At 48.8% G+C, this 13,114-nt stretch overlaps 1 protein-coding gene across 6 annotated transcripts in view; it reads left to right on the top strand.

Annotated features, from left to right (window-relative positions):
- Positions 1–13,114, top strand: part of diaph2 (diaphanous-related formin 2) — a 736,531-nt gene that overhangs the window by 585,374 nt on the left and 138,043 nt on the right. For all 6 annotated transcript variants that reach the window (XM_029662409.2, XM_029662408.2, XM_029662405.2 and 3 more), the window contains one exon: positions 12,094–12,258. In XM_029662409.2, coding sequence (XP_029518269.1) covers positions 12,094–12,258 — 165 coding nt within the window. The remainder of the gene's footprint in view (positions 1–12,093; positions 12,259–13,114) is intronic.

The raw sequence follows: 13,114 nt of genomic DNA, 5'->3' as shown, positions 1-13,114 counted from the left end.
AAGGACAGCAATAAATTACCTTGTTTGTTTACCTGTGTGCATGCGAGAGTTATTCAAATGACGTGCGTCGCTCTCAACGGCGAGGTGGTAAAAAGCCCTCTTAATAAATCTCCTGTAACCCAGTTCCATTAATGTTTATTTAATGCTTTTTCATGTGTCTGTTGGACCCTGGTACTCTGGAGGCCCTGCACTAAGCCTAAGCTTTTCCTACCCAGGCTCTCAGGCTTCTTTATCCTCTCTGTCCCTCTTTCCACTGCCAGGGGCCCTGTGAACCAAATTACAAGTAGACTGGACACAGCCCATCCGGCTGAGCAGCAGAGTGATATAAAAGGAGAGCGACAGAGGGAGGGGGAGAGTGTGAGTTGCACTATAAACCATGTTCTACACTATTGCCATGGCCCCACATTTCAGGACATGTCCCTTGGACAGCAACATTAGGTTGAGCCAGGTATGGCCGTGGTGGCGCCGGTGCCAGCTAGTACCAGCCTGTTGTATTGTGTTGTGTGCAGTTCAGAATGGGAGGCCGCACGTTAGCTGGCGCAGACTGGCAGCCCCCTGTGACGGGCCGTGGTAGAGACCACAGAGGCTGTCACAGGGTATTAACGCCTGGGCCAACTCATGGGACGGGATGTGACCTGGTAGTGCTGAGGTGGAGGGAGGGAGGGAGAGGTGAGACGGGACCGACACAAAGACGTTAGCTGGCTGAGAGTGGAGGGACGGTGAGCTCAGACTGGCTGAGAATGGAAGGATGGTGGGCTCAGAACGGCTAAGAATTGAGGTATGGTGGGCTCAGATCGACTGAGAGTGGAGGGATGGTGGGCTCAGACCAACTGAGAGTGGAGGGATGGTGGGCTCAGACTGACTGAGAATGGAGGGATGGTGGGCTCAGTCTTACAGAGTGGAGGGATTGTGGGCTCAGACTGACTGAGATTGGAGGGATGGTGGGCTCAGACCGACTGTGAGTGGAGGGATGGTGGGCTCAGACTGACTGAGAATGGAGGGATGGTGGGCTCAGACTGACTGAGAATGGAGGGATGGTGGGCTCAGTCTGACTGAAAATGGAGGGATGGTGGGCTCAGTCTGACTGAGAATGGAGGGATGGTGGGCTCAGTCTGACTGAGAATGGAGGGATGGTGGGCTCAGTCTGACTGAGAATGGAGGGATGGTGGGCTCAGACTGACTGAGAATGGAGGGATGGTGGGCTAATATTACTATTCTGAGTACTGGATAGTCTAATAGCCAGTCCATATATCCATACATTTATCCATACTACATCCCTTTTAACAGCCCTCTCCAACTCCCTAACAATGTGTCTTGCATGTAAGGTACAGTGCAGAGGAAATGCAGCCCTTCCTTTCCTCCTTTGAGGACAGCTGGTGGAGAGAAAGAGAACGAGAGGGAGAGGGGAGGGAGGGAGAGGAGAGGAGTCTGATAAACAGGTGAGAGCCAGAGGAGATGACAAACAGGTGAGCGCCAGAGGAGACTTACAAACAGGCAGAGAGCCAGAGGAGACTGACAAACAGGCAAAGAGCCAGAGGAGACTGACAATCAGGCAAAGAGCCAGAGGAGACTGACAAACAGGCAGAGAGCCAGAGGAGACTGACAAACAGGCAGAGAGCCAGAGGAAATGACAAACAGGCAGAGAGCCAGAGGAGATGACAAACAGGCAAAGAACCAGAGGAGATGACAAACGGGCAAAGAGCCAGAGGGACTGACAAACAGGCAAAGAACCAGAGGAGATGACAAACAGGCAAAGAGCCAGAGGAGCCTGACAAACAGGCAAAGAGCCAGAGGAGACTGTCAATCAGGCAAAGAGCCAGAGGAGACTGACAAACAGGCAGAGAGCCAGAGGAGATGTCAAACGGGCAAAGAACCAGAGGAGATGACAAACGGGCAAAGAGCCAGAGGAGACTGACAAACAGGCAAAGAGCCAGAGGAGACTTACAAACAGGCAAAGAGCCAGAGGAGACTGACAAACAGGCAGAGAGCCAGAGGAGATGTCAAACGGGCAAAGAACCAGAGGAGATGACAAACGGGCAAAGAGCCAGAGGAGACTGACAAACAGGAAAAGAGCCAGAGGAGACTTACAAACAGGCAAAGAGCAAGAGGAGACTTACAAACAGGCAAAGAGCCAGAGGAGACTGACAAGCAGGCAAAGAGCCAGAGGAGAGTGACAAACAGGCAAAGAGCCAGAGGAGATGACAAACAGGCAAAGAGCCAGAGGAGACTGACAAACAGGCAAAGAGCCAGAGGAGACTGACAAACAGGAAAAGAGCCAGAGGAGACTTACAAACAGGCAAAGAGCCAGAGGAGACTGACAAACAGGCAGAGAGCCAGAGGAGATGACAAACGGGCAAAGAACCAGAGGAGATGACAAACGGGCAAAGAGCCAGAGGAGACTGACAAACAGGCAAAGAGCCAGAGGAGACTGACACACAGGAAAAGAGCCAGAGGAGACTTACAAACAGGCAAAGAGCCAGAGGAGACTGACAAACAGGCAGAGAGCCAGAGGAGACTGACAAACAGGCAAAGAGCCAGAGGAGACTGACAAACAGGCAAAGAGCCAGAGGAGGTGACAAACAGGCAAAGAGCCAGAGGAGACTTACAAACAGGCAAAGAGCCAGAGGAGACTTACAAACAGGCAAAGAGCCAGAGGAGACTGACAAACAGGCAAAGAGCCAGAGGAGACTGACAAACAGGCAAAGAGCCAGAGGAGACTGACAAACAGGCAAAGAGCCAGAGGAGACTGACAAAGGCAGGCAGAAGACTGACAAACAGGCAAAGAGCCAGAGGAGACTGACAAACAGGCAAAGAGCCAGAGGAGGTGACAAACAGGCAAAGAGCCAGAGGAGACTTACAAACAGGCAAAGAGCCAGAGGAGACTTACAAACAGGCAAAGAGCCAGAGGAGACTTACAAACAGGAAAAGAGCCAGAGGAGACTTACAAACAGGCAAAGAGCCAGAGGAGATGACAAACAGGCAGAAAGCCAGAGGATATGACAATCGGGCAAAGAGCCAGAGGAGCCTGACAAACGGGCAAAGAGCCAGAGGAGACTGACAAACAGGAAAAGAGCCAGAGGAGACTGACAAACAGGCAGAGAGCCAGAGGAGATGACAAACGGGCAAAGAGCCAGAGGAGACTGACAAACAGGCAAAGAGCCAGAGGAGATGACAAACGGGCAAAGAGACAGAGGAGACTGACAAACAGGCAAAGAGCCAGAGGAGATGACAAACAGGCAGAAAGCCAGAGGAGATGACAAACGGGCAAAGAGACAGAGGAGACTGACAAACAGGCAAAGAACCAGAGGAGATGACAAACAGGCAAAAAACCAGAGGATATGACAAACGGGCAAAGAGCCAGAGGAGACTGACAAACAGGCAAAGAGCCAGAGGAGACTGACAAACAGGAAAAGAGCCAGAGGAGCCTGACAGACAGGCAAAGAGCCAGAGGAGACTGACAATCAGGCAAAGAGCCAGAGGAGACTGACAAACAGGCAAAGAGCCAGAGGAGACTGACAAACAGGCAAAGAGCCAGAGGAGACTGACAAACAGGCAAAGAGCCAGAGGAGACTGACAAACAGGAAAAGAGCCAGAGGAGACTTACAAACAGGCAAAGAGCCAGAGGAGACTGACAAACAGGCAGAGAGCCAGAGGAGATGACAAACGGGCAAAGAGCCAGAGGAGATGACAAACGGGCAAAGAGCCAGAGGAGACTGACAAACAGGCAAAGAGCCAGAGGAGACTGACAAACAGGCAAAGAGCCAGAGGAGACTTACAAACAGGCAAAGAGCCAGAGGAGACTGACAAACAGGAAAAGAGCAAGAGGAGACTTACAAACAGGCAAAGAGCCAGAGGAGACTGACAAACAGGCAGAGAGCCAGAGGAGACTGACAAACAGGCAAAGAGCCAGAGGAGACTGACAAACAGGCAAAGAGCCAGAGGAGACTGACAACAGGCAAAGAGCCAGAGGAGACTGACAAACAGGAAAAGAGCCAGAGGAGACTTACAAACAGGCAAAGAGCCAGAGGAGACTTACAAACAGGCAGAGAGTCAGAGGAGATGACAAACGGGCAAAGAACCAGAGGAGATGACAAACGGGCAAAGAGCCAGAGGAGACTGACAAACACGCAAAGAGCCAGAGGAGACTTACAAACAGGCAAAGAGCCAGAGGAGACTGACAAACAGGAAAAGAGCAAGAGGAGACTTACAAACAGGCAAAGAGCCAGAGGAGACTGACAAACAGGCAAAGAGCCAGAGGAGACTGACAAACAGGCAAAGAGCCAGAGGAGACTGACAAACAGGCAAAGAGCCAGAGGAGACTGACAAACAGGCAAAGAACCAGAGGAGATGACAAACAGGCAAAGAACCAGAGGAGATGACAAACGGGCAAAGAGCCAGAGGAGACTGACAAACAGGCAAAGAGCCAGAGGAGATGACAAACAGGCAGAAAGCCAGAGGAGATGACAAACGGGCAGAAAGCCAGAGGAGATGACAAACGGGCAAAGAGCCAGAGGAGACTGACAAACAGGCAAAGAGCCAGAGGAGACTGACAAACAGGAAAAGAGCCAGAGGAGACTTACAAACAGGCAAAGAGCCAGAGGAGACTGACAAACAGGCAAAGAACCAGAGGAGATGACAAACAGGCAAAGAGCCAGAGGAGACTGACAATCAGGCAAAGGGCCAGAGGAGACTGACAAACAGGCAAAGACGCAGAGGAGATGACAAACAGGCAGAAAGCCAGAGGAGATGACAAACAGGCAAACAACCAGAGATGACAAACAGGCAAATACGCAGAGGAGATGACAAACAGGCAGAAAGCCAGAGGAGATGACAAACAGGCAAACAACCAGAGGAGATGACAAACAGGCAAAAAACCAGAGGATATGACAAACGGGCAAAGAGCCAGAGGAGACTGACAAACAGGCAAAGAGCCAGAGGAGACTGACAAACAGGCAAAGAGCCAGAGGAGATGACAAACAGGCAAAGAGCCAGAGGAGGCTGACAAACAGGAAAAGAGCCAGAGGAGACTTACAAACAGGCAAAGAGCCAGAGGAGATGACAAACAGGCAGAGAGCCAGAGGAGACTGACAAACAGGCAAAGAGCCAGAGGAGACTGACAAACAGGCAAAGAGCCAGAGGAGACTGACAAACATGCAAAGAGCCAGAGGAGACTGACAAACAGGCAAAGAGCCAGAGGAGACTGACAAACAGGCAAAGAGCCAGAGGAGATGACAAACAGGCAAAGAGCCAGAGGAGACTGACAAACAGGAAAAGAGCCAGAGGAGACTTACAAACAGGCAAAGAGCCAGAGGAGACTGACAAACAGGCAAAGAGCCAGAGGAGACTGACAAACAGGCAAAGAGCCAGAGGAGACTGACAAACAGGAAAAGAGCCAGAGGAGACTTACAAACAGGCAAAGAGCCAGAGGAGATGACAAACAGGCAGAGAGCCAGAGGAGACTGACAAACAGGCAAAGAGCCAGAGGAGACTGACAAACAGGCAAAGAGCCAGAGGAGACTGACAAACAGGCAAAGAGCCAGAGGAGACTGACAAACAGGCAAAGAGCCAGAGGAGATGACAAACAGGCAAAGAGCCAGAGGAGACTGACAAACAGGAAAAGAGCCAGAGGAGACTTACAAACAGGCAAAGAGCCAGAGGAGACTGACAAACAGGCAGAGAGCCAGAGGAGATGACAAACGGGCAAAGAACCAGAGGAGATGACAAACAGGCAAAAAACCAGAGGATATGACAAACGGGCAAAGAGCCAGAGGAGACTGACAAACAGGCAAAGAGCCAGAGGAGACTGACAAACAGGCAAAGAGCCAGAGGAGATGACAAACAGGCAAAGAGCCAGAGGAGGCTGACAAACAGGAAAAGAGCCAGAGGAGACTTACAAACAGGCAAAGAGCCAGAGGAGATGACAAACAGGCAGAGAGCCAGAGGAGACTGACAAACAGGCAAAGAGCCAGAGGAGACTGACAAACAGGCAAAGAGCCAGAGGAGACTGACAAACATGCAAAGAGCCAGAGGAGACTGACAAACAGGCAAAGAGCCAGAGGAGACTGACAAACAGGCAAAGAGCCAGAGGAGATGACAAACAGGCAAAGAGCCAGAGGAGACTGACAAACAGGAAAAGAGCCAGAGGAGACTTACAAACAGGCAAAGAGCCAGAGGAGACTGACAAACAGGCAAAGAGCCAGAGGAGACTGACAAACAGGCAAAGAGCCAGAGGAGACTGACAAACAGGAAAAGAGCCAGAGGAGACTTACAAACAGGCAAAGAGCCAGAGGAGATGACAAACAGGCAGAGAGCCATGACAAAGGAGACTGACAAACAGGCAAAGAGCCAGAGGAGACTGACAAACAGGCAAAGAGCCAGAGGAGACTGACAAACAGGCAAAGACGCAGAGGAGATGACAAACAGGCAGAAAGCCAGAGGAGATGACAAACAGGCAAACAACCAGAGGAGATGACAAACAGGCAAATACGCAGAGGAGATGACAAACAGGCAGAAAGCCAGAGGAGATGACAAACAGGCAAACAACCAGAGGAGATGACAAACAGGCAAAAAACCAGAGGATATGACAAACGGGCAAAGAGCCAGAGGAGACTGACAAACAGGCAAAGAGCCAGAGGAGACTGACAAACAGGCAAAGAGCCAGAGGAGACTGACAAACAGGAAAAGAGCCAGAGGAGACTTACAAACAGGCAAAGAGCCAGAGGAGATGACAAACAGGCAGAGAGCCAGAGGAGACTGACAAACAGGCAAAGAGCCAGAGGAGACTGACAAACAGGCAAAGAGCCAGAGGAGACTGACAAACAGGCAAAGAGCCAGAGGAGACTGACAAACAGGCAAAGAGCCAGAGGAGACTGACAAACAGGCAAAGAGCCAGAGGAGACTGACAAACAGGCAAAGAGCCAGAGGAGACTGACAAACAGGCAAAGAGCCAGAGGAGGCTGACAAACAGGAAAAGAGCCAGAGGAGACTTACAAACAGGCAAAGAGCCAGAGGAGACTGACAAACAGGCAGAGAGCCAGAGGAGATGACAAACGGGCAAAGAACCAGAGGAGATGACAAACGGGCAAAGAGCCAGAGGAGACTGACAAACAGGCAAAGAGCCAGAGGAGATGACAAACAGGTGAGAGCCAGAGGAGATGACAAACAGGCAGAGAGCTAAAGGAGATGACAAACAGGCAGAGAGCCAGAGGAGATGACAAACAGGTGAGAGCCAGAGGAGACTGACAAACAGGCAGAGAGCCAGAGGAGACTGACAAACAGGCAAAGAGCCAGAGGAGACTGACAAACAGGCAAAGAGCCAGAGGAGACTGACAAACAGGCAAAGAGCCAGAGGAGACTGACAAACAGGCAGAGACAAACAGGAAAAGAGCCAGAGGAGACTGACAAACAGGCAAAGAGCCAGAGGAGACTGACAAACAGGCAGAGAGCCAGAGGAGATGACAAACGGGCATAGAACCAGAGGACATGACAAATGCGCAAAGAGCCAGAGGAGACTGACAAACAGGCAAAGAGCCAGAGGAGATGACAAACAGGTGAGAGCCATAGGAGATGACAAACAGGCAGAGAGCTAAAGGAGATGACAAACAGGCAGAGAGCCAGAGGAGATGACAAACAGGCAGAGAGCCAGAGGAGACTGACAAACAGGCAGAGAGCCAGAGGAGATGACAAACGGGCAAAGAACCAGAGGAGATGACAAACGGGCAAAGAGCCAGAGGAGACTGACAAACAGGCAAAGAGCCAGAGGAGATGACAAACAGGTGAGAGCCATAGGAGATGACAAACAGGCAGAGAGCTAAAGGAGATGACAAACAGGCAGAGAGCCAGAGGAGATGACAAACAGGTGAGAGCCAGAGGAGACTGACAAACAGGCAGAGAGCCAGAGGAGACTTACAAACCGGCAAAGAGCCAGAGGAGACTGACAAACAGGCAAAGAGCCAGAGGAGACTGACAAACAGGCAAAGAGCCAGAGGAGACTGACAAACAGGAAAAGAGCCAGAGGAGACTGACAAACAGGCAAAGAGCCAGAGGAGACTGACAAACAGGCAGAGAGCCAGAGGAGATGACAAACGGGCATAGAACCAGAGGACATGACAAATGCGCAAAGAGCCAGAGGAGACTGACAAACAGGCAAAGAGCCAGAGGAGATGACAAACAGGTGAGAGCCATAGGAGATGACAAACAGGCAGAGAGCTAAAGGAGATGACAAACAGGCAGAGAGCCAGAGGAGATGACAAACAGGCAGAGAGCCAGAGCAGACTGACAAACAGGCAGAGAGCCAGAGGAGGCTGACAAACAGGCAGAGAGCCAGAGGAGATGACAAACAGGTGAGAGCCTTAGGAGATGACAAACAGGCAGAGAGCCAGAGGAGATGACAAACAGGCAGAGAGCTAAAGGAGATGACAAACAGGCAGAGAGCCAGAGGAGATGACAAACAGGTGAGAGCCAGAGGAGACTGACAGACAGACCCAGAGGAGACTGACAAACAGGCAGAGAACCAGTTGAGGCTGTCATACTTTACCTTGAGCCCCTTCTTTCTCTTTCCGCTCAGATAATTTCGTGGTCCATGTGAGTCTCTGAGTATGGGACTTGTTGTGTGTGTTTGTTTCTTTGAAATGGAGAGAATGGGGAAATAGCAAGAAAATGAGAAAGAGAAAGAAAAAAGCAGGACAATGGAACAGGAAGAGAGAAAGAAAGAGTAGAGGAGACTAACGGAGAGAGCCTGTATCACAAGATGAGGAGATTGCCAGAGAGAGACTATATCACAACATGAGGAGACTGCCAGAGAGAGACTGTATCAGAACATGAGGAGACTGCCAGAGAGAGACTATATCACAACATGAGGAGACTGCCAGAGAGAGACTGTATCAGAACATGAGGAGACTGCCAGAGAGAGACTATATCACAACATGAGGAGACTGCCAGAGAGAGACTGTATCAGAACATGAGGAGACGGCCAGAGAGAGACTATATCACAACATGAGGAGACTGCCAGAGAGAGACTGTATCAGAACATGAGGAGACTGCCAGAGAGAGACTGTATCAGAACATGAGGAGACTGCCAGAGAGAGACTGTATCACAACATGAGACTGCCAGAGAGAGACTATATCACAACATGAGGAGACTGCCAGAGAGAGACTGTATCAGAACATGAGGAGACTGCCAGAGAGAGACTATATCACAACATGAGGAGTCTACCAGAGAGAGACTGTATCAGAACATGAGGAGTCTGCCAGAGAGAGACTGTATCAGAACATGAGGAGACTGCCAGAGAGAGACTATATCACAACATGAGGAGTCTGCCAGAGAGAGACTGTATCGGATATTGAGAGATGCAGTTTGAAAATGCTGCATACTGGCACTGCTGTAGGACAGTCTGTTGTCAGATACTGTCAATATGACATGGCTTTAATGTGGAAATAACAAGAGCTGAAGCCCACTGAGCCTCACATCAGTCCCCAGCGGGAGACCGACAGACAGAGAGACAGCTGGGCAGACAGACAGCATCCCTTCATTGCTCTGATCCAACTATCCTGGTGTACCGAGGCTCAGTTATTCATGCTAAACAGCAAACGGCACAGAATGCATGCTCCACCACAGCACAGCCAAGTAAGCAGCACAAGCACAGCTACCTGAGCTTTGACTTACCTCCTTGCATCATCCATTCAACACTTCTCATCCCCACTACTTACTTACTTCAGCCCTTAGTCCATTGACGACTCCTCTCCATCACACTGTTCTCTATTCTCACTCTTTTACCAAAATATATTATAATAAGTTTGTAATAATAGTATTGTCCTGTATTTTGTAACCGAGCTTGCGTACCCTGGATTGTATAAGCAATATTAGGTTGAATATTAAGCTTGAATCATATGACAAAGTGAGTGGGAGTATTGGTGTGAAACACTCAAACCTGGCATAATTTGTGGATTTTATGAAATATTTGGGCTCATTATCGAGTGACACTAAAAGTGCTGCTGACAGCTGGTTAATGGGAGTGAAATATTCACAAACATTGGTTAAGCAGGACCATAATGTGGTTGAACAGGACCTTATTGTTGTTAAGATGGACTGTAATGTGGTTTAGAAGGACTTTAATATGGTTTAGAAGGACTTTAATATAGGCGAGAGGTAGAACCACTGTATAACTTTGTGGAAAGTTGGTGCCTTTGAGAGATTGGATGTGTGGAAACAAGGTTTGATGTAAACACCCTTCCATCCAAGTCCTTAGGTCTTTAAAGGGAGCTGATGGGAGAGGAAGAAAGAGAGAGAGAAAAATATGGATAAAAAGAAAGAGAGGAACACAGAGAGAGAGACAAATGGTGAGTGACAGACAGACAGAGAGAAAGGGAGAGTAAGCGAGATAGACAGTGTGACAGAAAGAGAGAAGGGGAGGAAGAGAGATATAAAGACATCTATCAGCTAGATAAATCTAGCATCACCAGGCTTGTATGGGCTGTAGTGCTGGTCACTGCCAGTGCTGCTGTTGAGGTCTGGTTAACACTGACCCGCTGAGAGCTAATCCAGCTTGTCTGGCCTCCTGCCGGCCCTGCTTTCATCCTCGCTCAGCTGGACCCAACGTCGGCCAGGACACAGATGTAGCAAGGCCGCAGATCGGTCATCACACCCCCATAGGATCCCCCAAAAGAACCCCTGATAGACCACATACACACCAGCCCATCCATAGATCCACAGCCCAGCCCATAGGCCTATAGACAGCCTTGGACAGCTTTAGACAGACATGGACAGATGCAGAAATGCATGGATGGGAAGATACAGGTAGATAGATGAACGTGATGTGCGTGATTGACAGAACAGTGGGGGTGTTTGATGCTGTGTTGTCCAATTAGCCTCAGTGTGATTGTGTGTTGCTGACAGTGACCTGAACATTGAGGCTGAGGCGAGTAGGGTTGAAAACTACCGCAGTGTGTGTCCTGTCACACTGCTTTGTGTATCTGCTTGAATGTGTGTGGCTTTCCATGCTTGCTGTGAGTTGTTTTACACAGTGTGTTCAATAGAGGTGTGCTTTTCACCTCATCACACACACTGTCACACTGTGTGTGGGTCCGTCTGTGTTTGTGGCAGAACAACCAGAGTCTATGACCAGTGTCTGGGCTCCATGTGGTCCTCTGGGATAATAGTGCATGGACAGCAGCTGTCAATAGCCATTCACCCAGTAGAAAGTGCTTTATCTGCTCAGTAAATTACATAGTGCGGCGTGGGCCGCGGTTCAAGACAAACTGACCCCGCTCTTGTTGGGAGAAACAATAGAACAATGACTGCAATCAGCTATTCCAACAGCCATCTGTGTCGCAGCTGACTACAAAATACATTTCCATTACTCCCGGGCTGTGCGCTATTAGCCCACTGTGCCAATGACTCCAAAGTGAGTTGGAGAGGTTATTGAAACACACACATTAGTTTCTCTGACCTCTCCCTGTCTGAATAGAGATGGCTTTTTCAGCATTTTTGGTTTGCGTTCTCAGTGTGGGTGGGTGTGTTTACAAACAAGTGAATGAAAGGAGGTGGTGGTTTGATAACTAGCTCAATGATGACTGTCTATTGTTGTGTAACATCACACAGCATGGTGACAAAGTGTTACAGGGGCGGCAGGGTAGCCTAGTGGTTAGAGCGTTGGACTAGTAACCGGAAGGTTGCAAGTTCAAACCCCCGAGCTGACAAGGTACAAATCTGTCGTTCTGCCCCTGAACAGGCAGTTAACCCGCTGTTCCTAGGCCGTCATTGAAAATAAGAATTTGTTCTTAACTGACTTGCCTGGTTAAATAAAGGTAAAATAAAATAAATAAATGTAGTATCATTTTTGTGTTGTCGCACCAGTACCAGACGTGGGTTCAAATACTTGAAAAATATTTTCAAATACTTTGAGCGTTTGCCTTGAGTGCCAGATGGGTGCAGTTTACAGTTGTGGGACTTTTTTATTGGTTTATTGAGCAAGGCAAGCCCAAACAGACACAGATAAAGTATTTTAATCTATTTTTAGGGTATTTGAACCCCAGGTCTGACCAGTACCATTGATCAAACAAAATGTTTATTTCCTTGACTATACCTTCCCTCACGGCTTCTCAAAACATTCACGGGAGCAATATGAGAAGCTGTCCACCATGCACAAGAACATGCAGAAGTTATACGAGAGCCTGGGCAGCTACTACGCCTTCGACCCCCACGTCCTCTGCGTCGAGGACTTCTTCGGTGACCTGGCCTCCTTCCGTACCCTCTTCGTGGTGAGTACAGCAAATATAGAGTACACCAGGCTTTCCCAAACTTTTTTGGCCTGCGACCCCATTTTGATATCAAAACATTTTTGCAACCCCAACGTATACAAAAATGTGATGTTCACTTTTTAAATTGGGGTAATGACAGTCTATTACAAATCAGTCTGACAGTACTTTTGACAGTATATCAATCTGAAAGAAGTATGGGTTGAAGTGACTGAAATTCATCAGGAGAAGGTATTGGGAAGTTCATCAGGCTGTAATTTTGCATGATCGTCTTTCTGAAAGTCTGATTTAGTGCCTGGTCTTGTCCACTCTGTTCTAATGAGTCCTGCGTGGCTTGTGGTCATTGTAGAAGGAAACAGAAGACACATACATGTTCCTGAGAGTCTTATATTTCAGTGATGGGGTCATAATATGTCGTAGCTTAATCCATTTGAAAGATAGCTTCTTCAAATGTGTCTCTATCTTACCTGATTGGTCATGAAACACACACACACACACACTTGGAACCAGGGCTCTAAAGTGTCACCAAATATTTTGCTATGTGACCTGTTTTTTTATTTTTTATCTTGGGAGCACCGTCCGACAAATGAAATCACCCAGATAATAATTGTTGTAATGATTAGTCTTCGCTGTACAATTGTTCCAAAGAGCCCTAGACAAAATGGTCTCAGTCTAGAAAACTTCTTATTCATGTCATTATTGGAAGGTCAGCACAGTGCACAAACAAGGCGGAGAGGAGTTGGCAGCTCACGATGGGACCTCTGGGCACCGGGGCTATGGTGCATACATTTTTCACCTCTCAAAATGCAGTCCTACTGCTAATAAATGTAACAAAGCACGCTAGTTTGGCTAGATAGAT

Source organism: Oncorhynchus nerka, linkage group LG6 (assembly GCF_034236695.1).
Source record: "Oncorhynchus nerka isolate Pitt River linkage group LG6, Oner_Uvic_2.0, whole genome shotgun sequence".
In the NCBI taxonomy this organism is placed as follows: domain Eukaryota; kingdom Metazoa; phylum Chordata; class Actinopteri; order Salmoniformes; family Salmonidae; genus Oncorhynchus; species Oncorhynchus nerka.
The sequence above is the reverse complement of the archived record's forward strand: the minus strand, read 5'-3'. Positions and strand labels throughout refer to the sequence as shown.